We start from the raw sequence: 26,359 nt of genomic DNA on the forward strand, positions 1-26,359 counted from the left end.
AAAAAAAAAAAAAAAAAACAATGAGATACCACCTAACCCCAGTCAGAATGGCAAAGATTAAAAACAAACAAACGAACAAACAAACAAAAGATAAGTGCCGGAGGGGATGCAGTGAAAAGGGAACACTCCTACACTGTTGGTGGGATTGTAAATTGGTCCAGCCACTGTGGAGAACAATATGGAGGTTTCTCAAAGACCTTCAAATAGAACTACCATATGATCCAGCAATTACACTCCTTGGTATCTATCTACCCAAAGGACAGGAGAACTCTCAATCGGAAAAGCGCTTGCACATCTATATTCATTGCAGCCTCATTCACAAATGCTAAGACATGGAACCAACCCAAATGTCCACAAATGGATGAATGGATTGAAAAAGTGTGACACATATACTCCATAGAATACTATTCAGCCATAAAAAAACAAGGCCCTGGAATTTGATAGAAAGTGGATGAATATGGAAGATCTGTTGCTGAGTGAAGCAAGTCAGGCTATGAAAGAGAGACATTGTATGTCTCCCCTTAACATATACTATCAGCACTCTATGGTAGAGACTGAAAGACTGGAGGACATACAAGCATTAAAAATTGTTATGGACACTAGAGCCAAAGTGGAAAGAGCGGGAGAGGAAAGAGCATAGGAAAGGAAATTTGGGAAAAAACTGGAGAGGTAAGGCATTTGTGGGACATGGATATATGGTTTATTATTTGTTGATGAGGACGTGCATATGTTCTCAACTGGGCTGCACTAAGGTGTGTGTCACACTGGGTAAAGTCTCTTTACAATCTAAATGATGTATAGCGATTAAATACACAAATAATAATTAAAATTAATTAAAAATCATAAAATAAAAAGTCCATTAAAAAAAAAACAGTATAATCATGTTGACCTGTGATGGTTTCTCTCCTCTTTCTCAAGCAGCAAGTACCCCACATTCTGGAAGTATGGGGAAATCACTGCCAATGTTCCTTCCCTGGGACCCATAGAGTCCCAGTTTGGGAACAAAGTTTTCCCCAACACAAGCAAAGACACCACATCCCCTCATCTTCCAGGAGGGTCATGGATACCTCCCCACAGGTCAGCAACACCATTTCCCCTGCCTTGTCCCACAAGCCCTTGGATTCTGCTACCTTCACCCAGGAACTAAAGTTAACACTACGCTTTTTTCACACTCCTGGATTTTGGGAACATCTGGTAACACACTGGGTATGGGAGGACACTTTCCCCCAACTGAGAAACCAAGGCTTCAAGGACTGAACTGGAAATAACAGTTTCAGGGAATTAGAAGAGTTGAATCCACATTGGTGCTTGTCCCAGAAGCCCCAAAGTGATAAGAGAAGCATACCCAGGAAGGCAGCAGAGATCAAGGAGTGCAGAAGAGGGAGGCGAAGCCAGGCAGATAAGGCTCTGGGCCAACTCCCCTTTGGGACCACAGCCAGAGAAACAACTCAACTGCTTGCATAACCCTTTTATTTGCCCAGAGCTACATCTTGTTCAGAAACTCTGCCCTGACAGGTAGTCAAAGAGGCATCCAGCAAGGAACGGAGTTAGCAGGAGAGCCCGTGGTAGTCTTTCACTACCTCACAGGAAAATGGAGGCCCACAACCTGTCCGCCCCACTCAACTTCACCCTGCCGCCCAACTTTGGCAAACGCCCCACTGACCAGGCTCTGAGTGTTATCCTGGTGGTTATGCTATTAATTATGATGCTCTCGCTGGGCTGCACCATGGAATTCAGCAAGATCAAGGCCCACTTCTGGAAGCCAAAGGGGCTGGCCATCGCCCTGCTAGCTCAGTATGGCATCATGCCTCTCACTGCCTTTGCACTGGGGAAGGTCTTCCCACTGAACAACATAGAGGCACTGGCCATCCTGGTCTGTGGCTGCTCACCAGGGGGGAACCTGTCCAATGTCTTCAGTCTGGCCATGAAGGGGGACATGAATCTCAGGTAAGGCTTGGGGTAAGGGGGGAGCAGCCTGGAATAGAGGCCACATTGCAGGTGTCACTGTTGTGGGGAAGAGCTGGGCCAAAGCCAAGGAGGGAAGGAGTAGGTGCTAGGGCATGGGGTGGCTGGCGTTTACTGTCAAGAGCTTATACTGGACTGGAGGCCGGAGCAGGGGTACATATGGGTTTAAGTACCAATTTGAAGTGCCCAATCTAGTCTACAGGCATCCTAGAGATGCCCTTAGTCCCAGAGGTGCCTCAGATGGGCACAAGGATTATCTAAAGGAGCACTGATTTAAACCAAACTCAAAAGGGCCTCTGGAGAACTGTACTTACAATGGTGGGCAAGTTGTCTGCTTTGAAGTCAGACATCTGAAATGGGTGTGATTGGTTTCAGGGAGGTAGAGGTGACTTAGAACCAAATGAGCATCTCAAATTCCTGCAGAGCAAGGAACGATTTCCGTAAAGGCCCTCCCAATATCTGGGCATATCTAGGATATCTTCTTTCACAGCCCTTATTTCCCTATCAGACTCAGCAACAAACACATCCATGCAAAGGAATGGCACAACCAGGTAGAAGCCCTAGGGTCTCCCAGCACCCATCCAGGTTATGCTGAGTCCCACTTCAGCCAACCTGGTAGGGAGAGACAAGCACATTCCCTGCCACCTCATCCAAAGCATTAGAAGCATAAATCAACAAGGGGTCACTCCTGGACAGCCAGCATATGGTGCTGGCTGAACCCCAGCTTTCAACAGGGGACACTCAAGTCTTCACTGCCTGCCGGGAAGGACATTTCAGACCTGCTCTGCTCCAGCAGCAGCTTGTGCAGCGGCTGGAGAAAACTCACTAGCAGGAGCTCTTGCTTTTATCCAAGGCTCAGCCTCAAGCCAGTTTCCTCTGGTTGGGTCCACAGTGAGATGCTATTCAGTGCCAGATGTAGCCATGTGATTCAGAATCCATCTGCTCACCTCTATCAGCACCTTGCCCCTGGCCAAACTTGACCAAGAAAGCTATAAAGAAGTCCCCCTTACGGATGCAAAGGGACACTGGGTTGGATTTTTTCATAAAAAAAAAAAATAGAGTTAGAGTTCAGATTTACCAGAAGCTGCCATCTGAGAAACTCTGGACTCTTGACCCAATGGGAAACCTGACATAAAGCAAGGCCTTGGCTGATGCGGCCTCCCACAGGGGTATATGTCAAAGTTCAACCACCACCTCGCTGTGAGGAAAGGCTTCCCTTTGTTTACTCAGGCTCCTGCCAAGTAAGCCCTCCATCTTTGCCAGTAGATTGGTTCTCTGCATCTCAAGAACCCAGAACCTACTTTAATTCCAGTATGCAAAGGACACAAGAAGTTGGGTGTCAGGGAAGGGATACTCTGAGTGCTTTGTGTGTTCATGGAAGGGACAGAGCAGGGGGAAACAGTGTAAAGGACAATGCGGGAGGCTTTACATGTAAGTGACTAGATGTCCCTGCCTCATCAGCTAATGAGGTTTCTCCAACAAGACCTACATCTCTATGGCTCTAGGCCCCTACTGGGCTGAGCCTCTGGTGACTCAAGACCCCCTCCTGCTCCTCTGCTGATCCCTCTTGTCTAGGCACCTCGGGACTGTCACTGCTACATAGACCCCCATAAGAGATGAACACTATGCTGGGATGGCTCCCTTTTGCCATAAAGCCCTTTCCCATGAGCATTAAACTGTGGCTCAGACCTCACTGGTGGGAGGTCAATCTTGCCATCAGCCATCCTGTGCTTCTAGTTATCAAATTCCAATTCAAGTTCACCTTGGACAGCTCTTTACATGGACTGTAATGATGATAAGTTACTGATAATAGGAAACAAGCAAGCACTGTGCTAAACACTGGACCTGGAGAAGTGCGTTATCCTCATATAGCCCCCCAGGAGGGGAAACCGTAATTGGTCACATGTGAAGATGAGGAAACAGTATTAGCTAAGACATTACATTCACTCAAGGTCTGGTGGCTTCAGACCCTGTGCTTTCACTCGTGTATCTTCGGAGCCACAGATCACAACTGAAGTGGCTGAAGGCTGCCTGCCAGACTAAAATGTCCGAGCCCCTCTAATCAGAGCAGAGGGCATGTAACTTAGCAGCAGGTATTCTGTGGGAGGAGGGTTTATAGCTGCCTCAGCTCTCTGCTTTTCATAAAAGGCAGAACCTTGTTTGTATGTAAAATCTCCAAATGTTTCAATTGGCAACTATTCAAAAAGAAACTTTAAAGACTGTGTAATCCGAGCAATGCATGTCAAAGAGACAGATATAGCTCAAAGGTACTAGTTTGAGTCCTTTGTTTAAATGTGATACTCTGCAACGACCTGCACAGAGTTAGGAGAAACTATTAAGACACCAATTCCATTTTACTCATGAAGAGACTAAAGCCCGGACACGTGTCAAAGGTTTCTTGGAATATGTGGGGCAGTTGCATCTAGAGGCAGCCCAGGGTTCTCTCTGGTTCCTCGGCCTCACAACTAGAGTGAGGCTGGGGGCAGTCTGCCCCCACAGTAGGACTGGCTACCAGGTGTGCTCTCAAAGCACTAGGCAAGCTTCAAAAAAATGTAGATGACATCCAGACAAGAGAAAATACCTTCCACATGCAAATAAGTTTGGCTTCTTGGGACAGAGCAGAGAGAGCCCATGGGAGCAGTCCTGATTGCCCTTACTGCTCCTCACGCTACCTCTGTGCTTTCATCATCAGACCCCAACAGAGAACAGAGTCAATGGCTATGGTGACATTAAGGACAGGCACAAGCCAAAGATTCCAGCAGGTCTCCCCACCATGACGTAGGAAGTCTAATAAGATCAGATGGAAGCCACTGGGATTTCCAGAAGTTTCTCACTTCATCACAAAGACTCTGAGAGGTCTCTCACAGCTAGCTCCCTGTCTCCGATCTCTCCAATAAGAGGAGCTCAAAACCGGTCCTGTGGGCCAGGCAATGGTGCAGCACTAACATTACTGGATGTACATGAGAAAGATCCTGGGCTTGAGTCCCATCATCTCCCTGAGCACATAGGATGCACGTTAATGCTCACGATTCAGGATGGCTGAGACTAGAGGTGGATCGTAGCATGAAAATCCTCTTGGGGGTGACTGTCTTTGTCTCTCTCTCACAGAATAGGTAAATATATAAACTTTAAAAACTAGGGAAAAGAAAACAGTCCTTCAAACAAGGTGTACAGATATCCAAAAGCAGTCCAACCACTGTTCTTAGAAATTCAGCAGAAAGGAAAAATTAAAAACCAAATATGAGGGGTAGCAATGTGGTAGCTAAGGTGCTGGACTTCCACGTAGCAAACTGCAGTTCGAGTCCCAGACCTGGTGACTTGCTTTCTCACTTTCTCTCTCACTCTCTCTCTCTCTCCCCCACACATGTGCCCTCTATCAAATTAAATAATAATAATAATTAAATAAATACTTCTTGAAAAAAATATATGTCCCTTTCTCCTGAGAGACAGCCAGGCCCACAATGCTACTATGATTCCAATCTCAGACGCTAAGTCTCTGGATAATCATAACAGTCACAGATAGCAGCAGGCGAGGAGGTGGATGTCCCGGATGAGCCTCCAGCACTTGTGCATGTGGAGGAAGTACCCAGGAGAACAGGGCTCCCATATACCCATACAGGCAAAGCACACAAAGTTCAGAGCAAACTCCAAAAATGTCTAACACACCAAGCCAAAGTAAGCATGACTCCTCTGCTCTAGGACACTAAACCACAAGTCGTGTATCTTTAATCCTGAAAAGAGATCATTAACTAGTCTGAAGCCCATTGTATGCCCCTTTCCAATCTCGCTCCTTTTTACCACACCCCAGATGGAGCATCTCCCAGAATTTGGTGTTCAGTATGCACAAATCCTTTTAAACTATTACCATATGTGTATACACTTCCATAAATAAGACATACTGTTGTGTTTGCATGTTCAATTTTATAGGGTATCTACTGTCCATATCAATTGACAACTTGCTTTTTTTTTCTTTTTGGGAAATAGGCATCTAAATAGAATAATTACATGCATTTGGCTGTATTTATCCATTCTCCTGTGGTCAGACATTGATGTGGATTTCATAGCCGCTTCCATAAACCATCTTGTGCATATCCCACTGTCCTCAGATGTAATAAAAGTAGAAGTGCTGGGTCATAAGATTCACACACACACACACACACACACACATATATATATATATATTTTTTTTTTTTTTGGAGAGGTTTTTGCTATAGGGCACATGCACTCACCAGAAAGAGAGAGAGAGACAGAGAGATAGAAAGTGAGAGAAATCACCCTCCAGGGGGGATGGCCATGCCACAATCCCTTCTGCTCCATTCTCCTCTCAGGATCTTGGGCACACACGCACATGTGTCCAGCGTGAGTTTAAGCCACTGCGTCCGGGACTCGAACCATGGTCGACTACATGGGAGTTCAGCGACATAGCCACTACACTAACTGCTGGTCCCAGATAAACGCATCTTTAACAATTAAAAACTAATACATCTCCAAAGTAGTTGTCTCTTCACACTTCCCCTAGTCGTGTAAGGATCCCTGTTTCCTCATGTCTTTATCTATATTTGCAATTGTCACATTATTTATTTACTTATTTTTGCCGACTAGTAAGTGTGAAGTGGATCACTCGTTTTTACCAAATAATGTACCATTTTTGCCAAATGATGAGTGTGCAATGATTTTATGAATGACCTAACACCTTTTCTTATGTTCTTTGCCAATCTGAGAGTACTCTACTAAAAACGTGACTGTCCTTTGCCTGGCATTTCTATGAGATGTTTTTTGTTTGGCTTTGCTTTGTATTATCATTCATAATTTGTTGTTTGTTTATATATGTTTAACAGTCTGTTTACATGTGGAGCTTGTAAATTTTGACTGAAATGTTTTATGATACAAAGTGCTTATTTTAGTCAAATGTACCAATATTTTCCCTTACAGTTCATGTTTTTGTGTTTCTTGAAGAAATGCTTTACAATCTCCAAGGTTACAAAGATACTTCTTAAATTTCCTGTGAAAAGCTTACAATGTTTGATTTTCATATGGACATCTTCAATCAACCTAAAACTTATTTTTATAGATGGTGTGGACTAATTTTATCTTTTCTATATTGTTAGAGAATAATTCCCAACACTGAGTAAATTTTTCTCCAGTAATTTGGACTGCTGCCTCTCTCATAAATCAAATACCCATGTGTTTGTGTCTGGGATTTTTCTCTTTTATTGTTCTATGTAGCTATCCTTGCACTAGTATCACATTTTCTTAATTATAATTTTATAATAAGTTTTTTTTTTTGAGAGAGAGATTTTTGCTATAGGGCACATGCGCTCACCAGACAAACAGAGAGAGACAGAGAGACAGAAAGCAAGAAATCACTCCTCCAGGGAGATGGCCATGCCACAATCCCTTCTCCATTCTCCTCTTGGGATTTTGGACACTCACGCACACACTCCCGGCGTGTGTTTTAAGCTGCCAGGTCCAGGACTCGAACCGTAGTTAACTATGTGGTTGTCTAGAGATGTAGCAATCATGTCATCTGCTGGTCCCTGTAATAAGTCTTAATATCTGAAAAGTAAGTTTCCCTGCCTTCTTATTCAAAATTATGTTATTCTTACCCTTTTACTTTCACTTGAATTTTAGGATGAGCTTTCAAATCTACAAAAAATACATTTGAATTTCTGAATAAATGTAATCCAAATGTGAACTGCATTTAGAAACTTTGAATTATATTTGCAAAATTTGCTTTACATTTATATGTAAACTTAGAGACCATCTTTGTAATATTGAGTTTTTCTGTCCATGAATAACTTTTTTTGTTTTTTTTTAAAGTTTTTTCTACAGGGTGCGTGCCTTCGCCAAAGAGAGACAGAGACATAGATGGAAAGCAAAACATCACCCATCAGAGTCGATGGTCAGACTGCAATTACTCCTCTTCCATTCTTCTCTGGGAATTTTGGGCATGCATACACATGTACTTGGTGTGATTCTCAAACCACTGGGTCTGGGACTCAAGTCAGCTATATGGGATCCAGCTACCTTAACCTCCATTGCCTCCTGCTGGCCTGGTATAGTTTTCCTTACTTATGCCTTCTTTTATATCTTTCTATCAAGTTTTATCATTTTTTTGTAGTTGTTTTTTTCTTCTTCTTTTGAGACAGAGCAGTAACCTTGATAGGGTCTTGCCATGACACCCCACCCAGCCTTCCAGTTAGCCAGAATTACAGGCACACACAGGTACAACCAGTCTGTTCAGACCAACCCAGGACCCAAACCCAAGTGTCCCACGTGACTCCAGTATCATGTAGTGGTGTCCTACTACTGGTGCCACTGTGGCTGGGCAGTTGTATAATTGTTTTTGAACAGATCTATCCCTTTTAGACATAGTTCTAAGTATTTTAGAGCTCTGTGAATATTATAAGTGATGTTTCTTTTCTAATAAAATTAATTTGCTAATTATTTGTTCCTATGTATTGAGACCCTCTTTACTTAGTTAGTTATGCTTATATACATAAAACTTCATGGATTCTCTTACCTGCTAGATACAATGGAAATTCACTTGGATTTTTTCAGTAGATGAAACTATCATTGGAAAAAAGTGAAAATTTAGTCTCTTCTTTTCCAATCCCTCTCCTTTTTTTTTTTTCCCAAGATTTTTTTTTTTCTATAGGGTATGTGCACTCACTGGAAAGACAGAGAGAAACAGAAAGACAGAAAGCAAGAAATCACTCCCTCCCCGAAGCGATGTCCACACTGCAATCCTCTCTCCTCTTGAGATCTTGGGCATGCACACATGTGTGCCCAGAATGATTTTCAAGCAACCAGGTCCAGGACTCAAACCACAGTGGGCTATGTGGGAGTAGTGACAGTAACCACTATACCACCTGCTGCCCTCCCACCTAGTTTTTTATTTCTTGTTTTGGTGTGCTAGTGAGGGCCTATGCATAGTATAATTTATTAAAAAGGTGATGATAACAGCTCCTCTTTATTCTTGATAAAGGAAATTCTAATTTTTCACCATTAAATTTAATATTTACTATAGATTTTACAATATTTTTTTCACATCAGGAATTTCCATTCCATTTAGTTAGTGTGCTAAATTTTTATCATGGAAGAGCAATCAATTTTGTTGAATAACTTTATGCACCTACAAAATTATCACACCCAATAATAGTTAACAATATGTAGTTAATAATATAATCTGAAAATACAGTTATATATATGGTTTATCTAATGTCAAGTCATCTTACCTTATTCACTGCATTATTTTTAGTTTAATTTTTTTTTTTTTTTTAGAGATTTTGTCCTTAAGGTGCATGTGCTCACTGGGAGAAGTGGATAAAGAAACTGAGAGGGAAGTGAGAAATCACGCCCCAGGGAGGATGGTCATGCCACACATTCTGTCCTAAATACTTTTTCCAAGATGATTACAATTTGACCCGTGAGATAATTCAAAGGTGTCGATCCCTCTGAAATCCTGTAATTATTTATTTCTCAGTTTCAATGTTCCTTCTTTCTCAGGCCTTGAACCTTGGTTCTAGTCCTTCCTTTGGACACTAAAACCTAAGCCTCTACGTTACCAAGGCTAACACTCTATTCCCGCCCGTGGCTTACAGTGCAGCTACAGCTTGAGCACACGCCCTACTTCATGTTCTTTGTTGCTGATCCCTGGTTACCTCTCTCTCTTTCTTACAAGCTCATGGATTTAAGTGTTCTAGGTGTTCATGGGGGAAGCTTTTTCCATTATTTAATTCATGATGTTCTTTTTCAAAACAATTTTCTAGACAGTGTGTGTGCTCAGAGACAGAGACATAGAGAGGGAAAGTGAGGAAGTACACCCAAGGCAGGATGGCCACACTAAAATCTCTTCTTTTCCATTCTCCTCTCAGGATTTTGGGCATTCACACATATATACCCAGCCATGTGTTTTAAGCCACCTGGTCCAGGACTCAAACCAGTCAGCCATGTAGGATCCAGTCACCTTAACCACCACACCACCTGGCTGGGCCAGCTCATGCTATTCTTTGAGGGCCCTAACAGCTTCTTACCCTTTAGGACACCTCCATCTACTGTCATTCTTGATAGCTATGATCTGGAGCCTTGGATTTAGGCTGCATTCAATGTTCATTTAACTATAATCCACCTCTGTGGAAATGGTGACGATTCGACAGAATATAGGGCTGTTAGAGAGACCCTCACATGATTTTCCTGGGGTCTTGCCAAGCCTTGTCCCCAACTTGCCACTGGGAGCTAGAACCATACATTGTCAACATGTCCACAAATCTAAGAATATTCCCTAACAGCTTCATTATCTCCACTGGGTTTTCCAGAAAGTCTCCCTCTTGACAGGGTCCTGGGAGTCACATCTCTGCGATATTAGGTTCCAAATGAGAAGGTAAAAGGAACGAGTAGGATACTCAGCAAAGCTAGGAGCATATATGATTCAGGCTCTGAGACTCACAATTTAAATAATGTATGGATGACCAGAAAGTAAAGAATATGAGGAATCCCCCCCCATGTCAAGACTGGAATCCACTCCAAGATACAAAGCAAGTCTGACCAGATTACTTTGTCACTTACTTAGCAATGGAGAATTGGTGCTGCCTCCCACTGCTCCACCATAGGGTTCACTGGTTATTGTTTGTTTCCACTGCTCTGCAGTATTTCTTCTCACAGTCCCTCTAATCGTGACCTCTGTTCACTGCTTTTGCTTTGTATGTCTTGGGCTTCCACACAACTATTACTTCTATGCCACCCATTTCCAAAGACCAAGTGCTCTATCACTGTCATACTCACTCTGCAAGGATAATGTACTTAATGTCATCAGTTCTTTTATTTTTTTAACAATTATCTTTTATTTACTTTTATTTATTTAAATCTGACCAGAAAGGGACAGGTGAAAGTGAGCGAGCGAGCAAGAGAGAAAGTGGGAAAGCAAGTCGCCAGGTCCAGGACCTGAACCATGGTCAGCCATGTGGGAATCTAGCACCCTTAACAACCATACCACCTGCCAGCCTCATCAGTTATTATCACAGTTAGAGCTACTGCACGCAGCCATTCCCTAGGCTGTAAGCCAAGCATTCAGCAACTGGGGTTCAGGAACTATCCCATGATCCAATGGGTATAGTCAAGAGTTTGGGGATCATACAAGTTAACTTCTTTCAAAATGTACTACGCATATGACAGATGCTCAAAGCAAAAAGTTCTATTACAGAAGGGGAGATCAGGGTGGCTCCTTTCACGATGAAGGACACAGGGATTGCAGTAGTCGATCAGACCTCGGTTCAAACCCTGCTTCAACCACTTACAATCTGTGTAGTTTTGGACAAATCTGCTCTTCTAGTCCCCAGCTTCCTTACTGGCAAAAAGGGGATGGCTTGCTTTACTGCCTAAGGCTATTGGAAAAGAAAATTAAGCCATTTATGTAAAGTACCTAGCGCAGAGCAAGGCACAGAGCAGACACCTAAAAAGTAGTCGGTACTAACAGGCCCCCTCTCTCTCCCTCTCCTTTTCCCATGTCTCCTACTCAGCATTGTGATGACCACCTGCTCCACCTTCTTTGCCCTGGGCATGATGCCTCTCCTCTTGTACATCTACTCCAAGGGAATCTATGATGGGGACCTGAAGGACAAGGTGCCCTATGTAGGCATTGTGATATCACTGATCCTGGTTCTCATTCCTTGCACCATTGGGATCTTCCTCAAATCCAAACGGCCACAATATGTACCCTATGTTACTAAGGTAAGAACCTGAGGGCCCTGAGAGTGCAAGGTGGAACGAGAACAAGAACGTATTACCATCATCTCAGCATATGGCTGAGACAAGTCACTGGGGCTTTTCCTGCGTGTTTCTTTGCTTGTTAAAAAAATAATCTACTATTGGCTGGGGCTGGCAGGTGGTATGGCGGTTAAGGGTGTTGGACCCCCACAGGGTCGACTACAGTTCAAGTCCCAGACCTGCCATCTTGTTTTCTCACTTTCTCTCTCTCTCTCTCAATCTGTCCTTCTCTGGTCTAATTTAAAAACAAATAAAAATAGATAAAAAGTTAAATAAAATTATTCTTTTTAAAAAAAATCTACTATTGATAGCCCCTAGAAGGGATGGCCATGCCACAATCCCTTCTCCTACATTCTCCTCTTGGAATTTTGGGCACACACACACATACATGTGCCTGGCATGATTTTCCAGTTGCCAGGTCTGGGACTCAACCATGCAGTTGGCCATGTGCAGTCGCCGTGTGTAATCCGGTCACCTTAACCTCCATGCTATCTACTGGTTCATATTAAAACACTCTATTTTATGTTGCTATAGGGCACATGCACTCACCAGAAAGACAGAGACAGACAGTGAAAAATCACCCCCCGGGGGGGTGGCCACACTGCAACACTTCTCCACTCTCCTCTTGGGATCTTGGGCACACACGCACGCACACACGTGTGCGAGTTTAAGCCACTGGGTCCAGGACTCAAACTGTGGTCGACTACATGGGAGTCCAGCAACAAAGCCATTATGCCAACTGCTGGTCCCACCTTAGAATACTCTTGAAAAGTTAGGCGACCACACACAACTATAAGGTATAATCATTAGTTAATGACAAAATTAAACTATATTATTCTCCTAGTTAAATGCTAAACTTTGTGCTATGCTCTCAGGATTCCCTGTCCTCACAGTATGACGTTTCCATAAAGTAAAGCATCACATGAAACAAGCCCTCACCACAGAGCACAAGCAGGTATTGGCAGAATATAAGATGGAATGAGTAAGGGCTGGGTGGTCAAGGAGGCTTCCTGGAGAGTAGGGACTTGAGCAAAACCATGAAGAAGGAGTAGATCTGGGGACCAGCAGATGGCATAATGGTTAGGCTGCTGGACTCCCATGTAGTCAACCACGGCTTTGAGTCCCAGACTTGGGCATGTGTGTGTGCATGCCCAAGATCCCAAGAGGAGAGTGAAGGAGGAAGGGATTGTGGTGTGGCCATCCTCCTGCAGGGTGATTTCTCACTTTCTGTCTCTCCGGTGAGTGCACAAGCCCTATAGTAAAAAATCTTTCTTTAAAAAAATAAATAAATAGATTTGAGGAAGCCTGGGGAGAAGCCCTATAGAGGAGTTCTGAGGCTATCCTGGCTGGCTTGACATGAACTTAGAGAGGAAGGAGGCCAAGGGAGAAGAGACAGAAGGAGGACTTAAAGAGTGCTGTGGCCAGGTAGGACATGATGCCAACACCTTGCCCATGAAAGAATCCCAGACTGCTAGAGTGCAGCTCTGCTGCCTCCACCAACTTCAACCTTAGAGCTCAGTCCCAGGCAGCCTGCCTTTGGCTGAGGGCTGACTCTTCGTCCAAGTCCTCAAAAAGGACTGCCTCTACCATCCGAGGGCCTGTTCTCCCCTCTGTCCTGGATAAATGCCTTGGGCCCAGTCCACAGGGCATGCTAGTAGGAGGCTCAAGCCCTGGCAACAGCTTCAGGGCTGAAAAAAAGGAGCTGCAAGTCAGGGGTTCAAGTTTTTTTTTACACTACCATTGTCTTAAGGGTGGTTTTTGCCTTTGCCCTGTCCCAATCCCATGGCCACAGATTACCTTCCCACCTGTTAGAAAACCACAATGTCATTCTTCCTGCCCACCTCAGCCCTGAACTACACCTTCCATTCTCTCCACCCTTGCGCTTCAGAGCCCTCCTTTCATGGAGGATGCGCTGCCCCTTGGCCCACCCGCCCACAGCCTCCCTGCTCTTCACTCCCATTTCTGAAACATCTCTGTATTGGTTCTTCACAATCGGCACTGGTACAGGTTCACATCTCTCATTTTTAAAAACCAAACCAACCAACCCTCGTTGGGATATTTTGTGAGATGTACCTCAAATTCCAGTCAATCTCTTTTCTCCCTTTTCTAGCCACGCTTCAGGAGAACTCCTCACCCTGCCCTGCCACCCCATCAATCCATTTCCTCTCACATAGTTTTCACCAGAATTCTCATAAGTAACATGTCCTCAACATTTTTTTTTGGAGAGGTTTTCACTAGAGGGCGCGTGCGCTCGCCAGACAGACAGAGAGAGACAGAGACAGAAAGCGAGAAATCACCCCCCAGGGGGGATGGTCACGCCGCAATCCCTTCTCCTCCATTCTCCTCTCGGGATCTTGGGCAAGCACACACACATGCCCAGCATGAGTTTTAAGCCACCGGGTCTGGGACACAAACCGCGGTCGACTACGTGGGAATCCAGCGACATAGCCATTACGCTAACTGCTGGTTCCCACATGTCCTCAACATTAACCTCGGCTATCTGAATCTTTTTCTTACCTCCTTCTTGGTCTCCCATCCACAGCATTTTGATGACCACCTGCTCCATTTTCTCTGCTAAATCCAACGGATATACCTGAAGCATTTCTTGACCTTTCAGAGCATCCAACATAGCTATTTCTGTCTCAAAAACTCTCCCTCTCGGCCTCGGTGACTCAGAGCTCCTCCTACCTCCTCCCTACCATCTCTGCAATTTCTCAGAAACTCTTGTGAGTTTCAGTGAAAGCTACTTCTCTGCATTCAGTCCAAGCCACCTGCTTCTCTTGCCAGAAATCCCCTAGCCCAGGATCTCCCACCATGAGATCAGGTCCTTCTCAGATTTGCAACTATCATCCATCACAGTAATTTTAAATGTTCTGAGGGGCCAGACCCCTCTTGGCTATTTGTGGTTCAGACCCTGGCCCCAGTGGCTTGAAAAATACACTGGGCACATGTGTGCACATGCCCAAAACCCTGACAGAAATGGAACAAACTGTGGCACGAACACTCCATTGAGAGTGTCTCTCTCTGGTGAGCACACATGCCCTCTAGCAACAACAACAAAAATACAAAAGTGTTCTGAAGGTACAAACAGCAATATCTCTTATCTTAAAGCTGAAAAGGCAGGGCCTTTTCAGGGTGGTTAAGGTGACGTGGATACTACATGGCCAATAGCACAGATGAAGTCCCAGAATCAGCAGCTTGAAAAAACAAGCCAACGGCAGGTGCCTCCATGCCCAAAATCCTGAAAGTGAGGGCAAAGGGACTGCAGCATAACCAACTCCCAAGAGGCATGCTTTCTCACACTTCCCACCCCACAACACTAACGCCCTCTGGCAATTTTTTTAAACTGTCTTTTAAAAGACACTTCAGTCTCATGCATTATTCCCATTTTGCAGGCAGAATAACTGAGGCTCAGATAAGTCACTTGGCAGAGCCAAGATTATCAGTTTCCTGTTCCTGCTGTGCTACACAGATCCTCTACTCAATTCCACAGCAAAGAAATGGGATCAAAACGCCCCCCTCCTAAGATTAAAAGTGCTGAATTACACCTGAGCTAGAAAGACTGGGACCAAGGGACCAGTAACAAGGGACTATATTAAAGGTGATCTACAAACCCAGGTAAACTTGGACCCATTTGCCCCTGGCTAAACATCCATGGTTAAACCACCAGCTCCTTTTGATTATCTTATACTCCCCAGTTGGAATCACTTGTATCAGGATGCAAAGACAAATGTGTGGGTCAAGATGTGAAGGCTGAAGTTTCATCTATGGCTCTTCAAGGGCTTTGCTTGCTCTTCCTTTTCCACCTTGTCCCATAAATTTGAGTGCCAAGCTGAAAAATAGCAAATGATAGGCCTAGCCTTCTTGCATTTAACCCTCCTCGGACCTTTCAAACTTCCAGTTACTACCTCTGACAGAGCATCTGCTCAAACTCCGTTCAACCAGTTGTATTCTCTGGGGTTCATTTAGATATGCCGCAATTGAATCTCAGAAATGTCCCATTCTGAAAGACAGTTCAAGTAATTTTTCAGTTTACCCATGCTAGGGTCTATGTGGTAGAGCAAGGTTAATGAACCTAAGCCTGATGGGGTCCAGGAGTCACTTCCACATTAACCATCCCTCTTGAATAAAGAAAGACCTAGCCAGCACAGACTCAACCACTTCACTTCTGCTTTCCTCTTACCTGCCATTACGGAGGAACTGGCCCGACTTTCCTTGGTCTCAAAGCTTCTGCCCATTTCGGGAACCAGCAGTTAGCGTAATGGCTATGTCGCTGGACTCCCACGTAGTCGACCGCGGTTCGTGTCCCGGACCCGGTGGCTTAAAACTCACGCCGGGCACGTGTGCGTATGTGCCCAAGATCCCGAGAGGAGAATGGAGGAGAAGGGATTGCGGCGTGACCATCCCCCCTGGGGGGTGATTTCTCGCTTTCTGTCTCTATGTCTCTGTCTGTCTGGCGAGCGCACGCGCCCTATAGCAAAAAAAAAAAAAAAACCTCTCCAAAAAAGCTTCTGCCCATTTGTGGGTTCTGCTGCTCCTGGGCTTCTGTATCCACCAAAACTTGTCCCTGTGATACCTCCCTAATTCTGCAAACTTCCTAAATGAGAGGATCTGATTAGTTCAACTCCCCCTTCTCAATCTGCACAGACTTTTGTGGGTAGTGCGTGGTCCTGGTCATCTGGGGGGTCACTGGCAAACAGACTGGCTGCCCATGAGCAGGTGCTCATCAGGACCAGGGCGATGAAGTCAGGTGATGCAGAACATGGAGAGAACCAACTCCCAGGTTGTCTCAGCAAAGGTTAGGGATACGATAGATTTCCACAGATGCAGGAACCAGCAGTTGGCGTCATGGCTATGTCACTGGACTCCCACGTAGTCGAACGCAATTCGCGTCCCGGACCCGGTGGCTTAAAACTCACGCTGGGCGCGTGTGCATGCATGCCCAAGATCCCGAGAGGAGAATGGAGGAGGAGGGATTGCGGCATGACCATCCCCCCTGGGGGGTGATTTCTTGCTTTCTGTCTCTATGTCTTTGTCTGGCGAGCGCACACGCCGTATAGCAAAAAAAAACCTCTCCCAAAAAAAAGAAAAAGATTTCCACAGATGGTAGAATGAGTGTGACAGGAAACTGGAGTGTTGAAGTCTTCCATAATGGGAGCCAAATTTAGTGAGTGGTTCTTACATGCCAGGTCTTGTGTATCAACTTCACTCTGACTCAGTGACTCACCAAAGTCTACATACCGAGACTGGCAGAGCCAGCTTTCCACTTGGGTCACACCAGAATCTGTCCACTCTGCAGTCGCCCAGTGTAAGAGGACAAGAGGGAATGATAATGAATACCCATCAAGAGGAAATAGGCTTTTGGATCCAAGGATAGTTCTTAGCCCAATGTCCCTATGTTATCCATTACACTCTTTTGACGGACTTAAAAACTGGCCATGGGTAAAGAACAAATCCAACAGAGGAAATCAATTTAAAATGCTAGAGCAAGGGGTCAGCAGCTGGGTGGTGGTTAAGGGTACTGGACTCCCACATGACTAACTGCAGTTCAAATCTTAGACCTGGTGGCTTGCTTTCTCATTACCCCCCTCTCTGTCCCTCTCTGTCTTTCTCTAATCAAACTAGAAAATAATAATAATAAATAAAGTTAAATGAAACAATTCTTTAAAAACAAAAGATAGTGGGGGCCAGCAGGTGGCATGGTGGTTGAGGGTGCTGGACTCCCATATGGCTGATCGAGGTTTGAGTCCTGGACCTGGTGGCTTGCTTTCTCACTTTCCTTCTCTCTCTCTCATATACTCTGCCCCTTTCTAGTCAAATTTAAATAAATAAATAAAGTCAAATAAAATAATTTTTTTAAAAAAAGTTAGCATCACTCAAAACATCTATTATATTTACAGTGGTCAGCATTCAATCAATATTTACCAGCTCTTCCAAGAACAGTTCAAGAAACAAACTAAAAGTAAACTCCCAGATGATCCAGATTTTAGTTATGAGAACTGAAGTTCCAATGACTGTGATTAGAGCCGGTCCCTGTAGCCTAGCGGTTAAGAGCTCCAGAAATCACATGGCTGACCACAATTTGAATCCCAGTCCTCATGGATTTAAAAACACACCAGGCACATGCCCCAAACCCCAAGAGAACAGAGAAATGGAGGAGGAACTGTGGTATGACCATGCCCCATTGAGGGGAGGGGAGGTGCTTTTTCTCTGTCTCTCTCCCTCTCACTCTCTGGTGAGTACACACACCTTCTACAAATACACATTCCCTCTGGTAATTAAAGAACTGTGATTAATATCTTTAAGAAAATATATGTGAAGTTCAAAAAGTTTGGGAAAAGAATAGTATTAAAGTATGAGTTTAATTTGGTGCTTAAAAAATTTGAAATCCATGCATAGTTTTATCATAATATTCATTTTCCATTAAATAGTTGAAGACCCTTCACAGATAACAAATTGAAACCTTAACCAGAAAAGTGAAATTTATAAGAACCAAAAAAAAAAATAAATTCTAAAGCTTAGGAATAACTATATTAGAAATTAATTAAGTAAGTGAGTTTAAACTACAGAATAGCCATAGTTGGAGAAAGAATTGATGAATTAGAAGAGAAATCAGTAAGGAAAATTCCAAACTCAAATATTAGGAGAATAAATATATAGGAAATGCAAAATAAAAAGTGAAGTATATGGGTTATAATTAACATGACTAGATAATGTCATTGAGCCCTTAGGGATAAGAGAAGGAAGATGAAGCAAAATAATATTTAAAGAGTAATGATCTTTATCTAGATTACCCAAGAAAAAAAAAGGAAAGAAACTCTAATTACTAAAACCATGAATGAAAGAAGAGGATTATTACATACATTACTACATATTTTTCATTTCAGGAGAAATAAAAAGGATTATCTGAGAATATTCCCTCTCTCTGGTCAAATAAAAATAAAGTTATTATTATTTTTTTTTAAATGCAAGGGCAAACTGGGAACTCACTAGTTAATAAGTCTTTCAGTAAAACTTGAAGCATGCGGTTATTGATGAGACCTATGAAAGTGCTTCCTATCCTGGGATAGAACCTGGCTGGTATGAGTGATGTTTTCTATTATCACATCACTTGAAACTGGATTAAAAACAAATGCACAGCTGTGCACCTGAAGTTTGAGCAATATTAGAAAATTAAAATATTACCAAGACAATATTGTGAATATACTTAATGCCACTGAATTGGACACTTAAAAATGGGTAAGTTGGGAAATTTTGTTAAATATTATCTTACCACAACTGTTTAAAATGTCACTAAGAAACATAAAATGCTACATATGTGGATGAACTAGAAACTGAACTAACACATTTAACAATTACAAATAACAATTTTGAGAAGTCTGTATATGTTGATAAATTTTTACTCAAAAGATGGAAGGGACAGAGAGCCTTAAATTTACACATGAACACGTCATTCCCTGAAATGCCCTTTGGAAAGGGCATGGACATGCGATTTTAAAGCTTGCATCTTCATGGTACATGCTGAAAATTTTAACAGTGAAATGTCACCATAAATCCACCAAATGAAAACTTTAAATACTAGGCCTGCCCCATGGTCTGACAATTAAGGAATCCAATTCCCACATAGCTGACTGTGGGTCAAATCCTAGCCCTGGTGGCTTGTGGATCACACCACGTATGTGTAAATATGTACTCAAAATCTCAACAGAGCAAAGAAATGAAGAGACAGCAACAGGACCACACTCCATTGTGGGATGCTTTCTCCCTCTCCTCTCTCTGGCATGTGTACACACCCTCTAGCAAATTGGGGGGAAACTTTTACAAATATTTAAGATGGAACTATAAAGTATTAACTTTTACAATACCATTGAAAACAATTGTTCCCAATAAATGTTGCTTTCACAGCAACCTACCTGTGGACCTGTAGTTTCAGGCCGTGAATCTATGGGCAGAGTGGACCTGTTTCCAATGATGCTATTACACCAGACATTTCTCAAACTCCTTTTGGGAACTTCCTTTATATCCAATTTGCAGACCATTCAAGTAGGCTTGACTGTTTATGGCTACACAAAATTTGGGATTTAAATTTAAATTACTTGGCTACCCACCTTACTTACTGTTTCAATGACTCCTGGCCAATTCCCAAAAGTCAAATTCATCCTAATATGGATACAGTCCCTATCTGTAATGGAGGTATTTTGAGATAAGTATGACAAATTCTAATGAGTTCCAAAATATTTGGAACAGTGACAGTATTGGAGGACTATGTCTATCACCTCCAAAAGTGACTAATAAAACAATTTACAATACCTACTGTACCTAGTTTCATACCTTCAGTTCTGCTTCGCAGAGAATTTGCTATCTAAAAATAGATCAAAAGCAAAAGCTGTGCTTGGCTAAGTTCATTTTCTTTCTTTCATAAGAAATAACCCTGACAGGATCTCATCATAATACAACCCCCTTTACCCAGCCCTCCAGCTAGTTAGGACCTTGGGCATGCATGTACCCGACACATTTCAGGTTGAACTAAGATCCAAACCCACAGTGGGCCACATGGCTTCCAGTACTGCAGTCAGTATGCTATCAGCTGTGCCAATGACTCTCGGTTGAATTTTTAGTAATACAAGAGCTAATGAACTCTGTTCTCTAAGCTTCGTAGCTACCAATAAGAAATCCAAAAAGATGGAAAATAAAGGTCTTTCACATTCTCTTCCATTTCAAATACCGTTGGTTTCATTACAATGTTTTCCGGGCCTGGAAGGTAGCATGGCATTGAGGCGCTGGACTCCCACATGGCCACCCACGACTCAAGTCCCAGACCTGGCGGCTTGCTTTCTCACTTTCCCTTTCTGTCTCTCTCTGATCAAATTAAATAAAATAAAATAAAATAAAATAAGGTCTTTCCACCATCTTTCTGTGCCGCTATAATGGTGTGCATGAATGTCCTGGCTGATGCCCTCAAGGGCATCAACGATGCTGAAGAGAGAAGCAAACGCCAGCTTCTTAGGCCGTGCTCCAAAATCACTGTCTGGTGTCTAACTGATGAAGCATGATTACATTGGCGAATTAGAAATCACTGATGACCAGAGCTGGCAAAATTGTTGTGAACCTAATCGGCAGGTTAAACAAGTGTGTGATCAGTCCGATTGGTGTGCAACTCAAACATCTAGAGAAATGGCAGAATAATCTGCCCCCATCGCATCAGTTTGGTTTCATTGTACTGACCACCTCAGCTGGCATCATGGACCATGAAGCAAAATGGAAACATACAGGAGGGGAAATCCTATGATTCTTTCTAGGGGTGTAACACACACATACAAATAAAATGCCTCATTGGAAATAAATAAAATTAAACTATTTTTTAAGGAATTATATACATTCATTCATTCATGCATGCATGCATTTATTTATTTTGACCAGAGGATGGAGAGGAGGGAAAGTGAGAAAGGAAGCCGCCAGGGCAGGGACACAAACCTTAGTTGGCCATGTGGGAGTCCAGCACCCTTAACCACCAAGCCACCTGCTGGCCCCAATAAACAAGTAATTCTTGAAAAAAATAATAAAATAAAAAATAAAAGTTTTCAATCTCCAAATCCTCCCCACCCTAATTGTCTTTTTTCTTGTCCTCTCGCATAGGCGGGGATGATCATCATTCTCCTGCTCAGTGTGGCCATCACGGTCCTCTCCGTCATCAATGTGGGCAAGAGCATCATGTTTGTCATGACGCCACACTTGCTGGCCACCTCCTCCCTGATGCCCTTCATTGGCTTCCTGCTGGGCTACATTCTCTCTACTCTCTTTCGCCTCAATGCACAGTAAGTTTTATTTTAAGTTCTACTATCCCAAGGGCCTCATTATCTCCTGGTCTCTCAGAAAAATAAAAAGCTAAGAACCTGGGATGAGCAAAACCTTTTCTGACCAATATGTTCAAAATGCACCAACAAGGAAATTTGGACTGTGGAAAATACTGAGGAAAGGTATTGAATAGGTTAGAAACCCAAATTTAATCCAGACACCAAATGCAGCTAAGCATCCAAACAGAAACAATGGCTAAGTACCCTCCTCCAAGGCCTAGAGCCATGTCCTAGCCAACTCCTGGGTTAAGGGCACCTGGGATAGCTTCATGTTACTGTGATACATGTTGATCATACTCCTCCTTCCTCTCATCTCCTTTTCTGCCTAGGCTTTAGTCCCAGCAAGGGCACATCAGCTGTAAGCGGCACTCAAAACTGAAGTAGACTTGGAACTCAGCAATAGCTCTCTCTAGGGGAATGGTCGGTTAGAGGTGTGGGAACATTGGGCTTCCTGCTTCCTCTTTTCAGCCACAGTAGACAAATGCTTCCACAAAGCAGCATTCCTCAAAATATTTTTAAAACAGAATTTAAAAAATAACCAGTTTTAAAACCATGCTATTAAAGGACCAATTACTATGGAGTGTAATACATGATGTGTTCCAAAGATAGACACTGAGACTCAATAGTTTTTGAGGTTTAATCATGTGTTTTAGTTAAAGATGTCTAAGCCAGAAACTCAGGAACAGAACAAGGTCCCAGGCCTTCCAGACAGCCATCTTCTACTCTATGTTGAAATTAACTTTCTATAAGCCCAACATAAGCAATGACTTATACTGGCTCGCACCTTCTCCATCCCCCAACCAGTCAGGCATTTCTCCAACTTTTAATTTGGCAATCATAAACAAACAGATAAACTAAGATTTCCAAGCCACTCAAAAAAACTCATAAAAAAATTCCTGGATTAGTGTTCTGAAGAAAAGGGTCCACTCCACACATCTTTCATCTCCCAATGTTACTGTTCAGGGAGTCCTGGAGTTACTAGGAAGGGGTGGGAGGTAAGAAGCAAGCAAAGCTGTTCCCTCAAGTCCCTTTCTGAGTGTGTATGGAGCTTTTTTCCATCTACATAGGTGCAGCCGCACTGTCAGCATGGAGACTGGATGCCAGAATGTTCAACTCTGTTCCACCATCCTCAATGTGACCTTTCGCCCGGAAGTCATTGGACCATTGTTCTTCTTTCCTCTCCTCTACATGATCTTCCAACTTGGAGAAGGGCTGCTCCTTATTGCCATCTATCGGTGCTACGAGAAAATCAAGACTTCCAAAGGTACTGAGTTATTCCCACATTCCACTCCTATTTGGACCTGGGCCTGCCAAAACACAAGTTTCTAGCAGGGAGTTTTTTAGATGGGGTTTTAACTTTTATCAAGCCTCTAGGAACCAGATGGCACTAAGATGAAAGACCTGACTGACTGGAGTCCATTTCTGCCTTCTGGCTGGGAGAAACCCACAAGTTGGATTAAGCATGAGGAAATAGGATAGAATCACCCTGGACATTAGAAAATTCTGAGATACTGTATCAAAGGTCTTTACTCAAAAGCTCAAAACATTTTTTTAGGACTAAGCTCTGATGCCCCAGAATCAGGTCCTCAGCACCACTGGTACCCCCACCCCCAAATGATGGAAAACATACTAAAGCAATGTAGTTTTATATAATCTAGAACCCCCGTAAAAGAGGATTCTACCACCACAAATTTAATAGATTAATATTGAGCTCTTTTCTAAAAATGCTAGAGAATTCCAATATCTTCAACATAACTAACTTTAAAGCACCCTTTTAGCTCCAAGCATCTTATTTTAACCAAGACACTTAACCTTACTTTGTAGTATCAATACATTTCAGTACTTCATAACTTGAAACATCCATAAATTCTTCCTAATCACTTACCCAAATCCTTCAACTGCCTCAACTCCCATGTTATCTGAGGGTCCCCTTTTGTAGAACCCCTTAAGATTGTGATTTACACCTTTCATACAACTTTCCCTGGTGGAATTCGTATTATACTCACAAATGCAGGCTCTCATTTCAAAATTAGCCAAGATATAATAATCCTGGTTATTTTATTTATTTATTTTTTTGGGGGGAGAGGTTTTTGCCATAGGGTGCATGCACTCACCAGACAGAGAGAGAGACAGACAGAAAGACAGAAAGCGGGAAATCACCCCCAGGGGGGATGGCCACACCGCAATCCCTTCTCCATTCTCCGGTCGGGATCTTGGGCACGCACGCACACGCGCCTGGCGGGAGTTTTAAGCCACCGGGTCCGGGATGTGAACCACAGTCGACTACGTGGGAGTCCAGCAACATAGCCATCATAGCCATTATGCTAACTGCTGGTCCTCCGATCTTGGTTATTAAGCAACCAAAAAGTCACCAATAAATTACTGACCATGCTCCAGAATCATTTTATAAGCTGCTGTGCAAAACTAAAGTGAAGCTATGGGAAAGAATTTAGCCTGAAGCTTACCTGTAATCAAAGAGAGATTTGTTGTCCAAGGTTCCCTACCCTCCCTTATCCTATGTAGGGGACAGTGCACAGGAAGGGAGAAATTTATGGGAGAATTTTCTAGAACCAACCAACCAGATTCTCAGCTTTTAGTTCAGGTAAAGTCTGTAATATTCTCAAGAGGATACACTCTGGATTCTTAACTCTCATAACACGAAAAGAACTTACTCTCTAAATATACCTCAGAAGATCCCAGTAGCAAAACTAAACTAAAAAAACCTTCCTCATAGCTAGTGGCCCTGAGTAGCTGTTATCTGGGTGGAAGAATCTATCACAGGTTTTGGTGTTTTTGACTCTCACACCCAGAATTTTACACAAAGAGGGGAAGGTGGACCCTGACTCCTGTCTTCAAAGCTCATCAATTCCTCATTTGAAAGAAAGGAGGTAGACCAAGGCAGGAGAGGGGGAAGAGCCTGAGAATCTGGATAAATAACCCTAAAGCTCACTCCTCCCCCATGCCCTCCTAACTTCCAGAAGACAGCCTCGCTTACGCAAACCATCTTTCTGTTTGACTGTTATACAGAGAAGCCAGAGGCAGAATGACAACTTCAATACTCTTAACTTTTTAGGTTTCTTATTATTCGTACTACCATTCGGAAATTCAGGGAAAAGGAAATCAACCCACCAGAGTTTAGGAGTAAATCAGAGAACAGATGATAGAGGAATAAAGACCCATACAGCATAGCCTAGGGTTAAACTGGCATTCTTATATTTTCCACACTAAGTTTTATATTAACACCTGTCGTTCACTTTTCAAACCTTTGACCCTTAACTTTACAGATAAAACAAAAGTGATCTACACAGCTGCTAAGACTGAAGAAACAATTCCTGGCACTCTGGGAAACAGCACCCACAAATGTGAAGAGTACTCCCCTTACACGGTGGAAAACAGCACCCATAAATGTGAAGAGTACTCCCCTTCCACGGTAGGAAATGGCACCTACAAAGGCGAAGAGTGCTCCCCTGGCACAGCCTAGCCCTCCCCACAGTGGCCTGGATTCCCACCAGAAGGCAATACAGAAACCCAATGTGGTAAACTAGACGCAGCATGCAGCTAGTATGAGCAACAGATCAGCCTCGAATGAGTCTTTCTCCAGCACTTCTAGCAAATGTCAGAAATCAAGCCTCAGCCTGATGATTAAGGATATCTTACCAAGAAGCCTCACCTATCAAAACTTTAAAAGAAAGATGCACTCAGTGACTTCACTCTACAAAAGCAGAAATGAAATCTGCCTTTTGCCCCTAGATCTCTAGAGCAATGGCTGATAAGCCTAAGTCACTCAATTCCTGAACTAATCAATATATGGGTGTTTGACCCATTAACCAAATACCCAAATCCTGTCCCAAGTTATTATTTTTAATGAAAAAAAGAGTACTATAGTAGATTGCAGAAATTCCAACTTTCAGATCCCATTCCTTCCCTGTTGACATTATTCTTAGGGCGTAAAACGCCTGAGAAGTGTCGAATATGACAAATATACAAAAGTAGATATACTAAAATGCAGAAGAAATTTACTCAAAACAAATTGAAGATGGCTATTCCCAACTATAATGAAATGAAAGATTTTTGGGTAATATAATCCCAGAAAGAGAAAGGACAAACTAACAAAGAAAAGCCAGAAAATAAACATACATGCTAACATAACTATGGTTTTTTCAAATGAATCACCCCCAAAGCTTTGGGTTGCCAAAATGGTTTCTCAACTCAAATAGATAAAAATACTGTTTCAAAGTTTCTTTAATAAAATATAAACATTTTTGCACATCACTCACATACTAATAATGGCTAAGTACAAGATTATCAGGAAACCTAACACTTAACGAACATACAAAACACGGACCACGCCTTTTGATTTTATCATCGCATGTAAACAAGGCAATTTCAGGCCCTAAGTTTGACAAATGTCAAACAACTTTCAACACTAGAACAAGAGTCATCAATTTGGATCACTAACATCTTCTTATAAACAGATTTCTGGGGCCACCAAGTGGCATGTACCTAAGGCATGGACTTCCCCATGACTGACCACAGTTCAAGTCCCAGACACAGTGGCTTGAAACTCATGCCAGGCACTTGTACATGTATGCCCCAAATCCCAGGAGAATGGAGAAGGGATTGCTTCATGGCCATCCCCTCTGGGGGCTGATTACTCACCTTCCCTCTCACTGTCTCTTCAGAGAGCACATATGCCCTGTGGCAAAAACATTAAAACATTTCTGAAAAAACAACCTACCGTTTTTACGGATTCTATCTTTGTAAGATTATCCATT

The 26,359-nt window shown here is 43.0% G+C and overlaps 1 protein-coding gene across 1 annotated transcript; it reads left to right on the plus strand.

Annotated features, from left to right (window-relative positions):
- The first annotated feature begins 1,487 nt into the window (after positions 1-1,487).
- Positions 1,488-25,856, plus strand: SLC10A1 (solute carrier family 10 member 1). Its single transcript, XM_006171503.3, has 5 exons — positions 1,488-1,947; positions 11,484-11,694; positions 21,367-21,545; positions 22,652-22,848; positions 24,869-25,856. Exons 1-5 carry the CDS (start codon positions 1,592-1,594, stop codon positions 25,063-25,065), a joined length of 1,140 nt encoding a protein of 379 aa, XP_006171565.1. The 5' UTR covers positions 1,488-1,591; the 3' UTR covers positions 25,066-25,856.
- Positions 25,857-26,359: the final 503 nt, after the last annotated feature.

The sequence above is a fragment of the Tupaia chinensis genome, unplaced genomic scaffold (genome assembly GCF_000334495.1).
Source record: "Tupaia chinensis unplaced genomic scaffold, TupChi_1.0 Scaffold149686_1, whole genome shotgun sequence".
Taxonomy (NCBI): domain Eukaryota; kingdom Metazoa; phylum Chordata; class Mammalia; order Scandentia; family Tupaiidae; genus Tupaia; species Tupaia belangeri.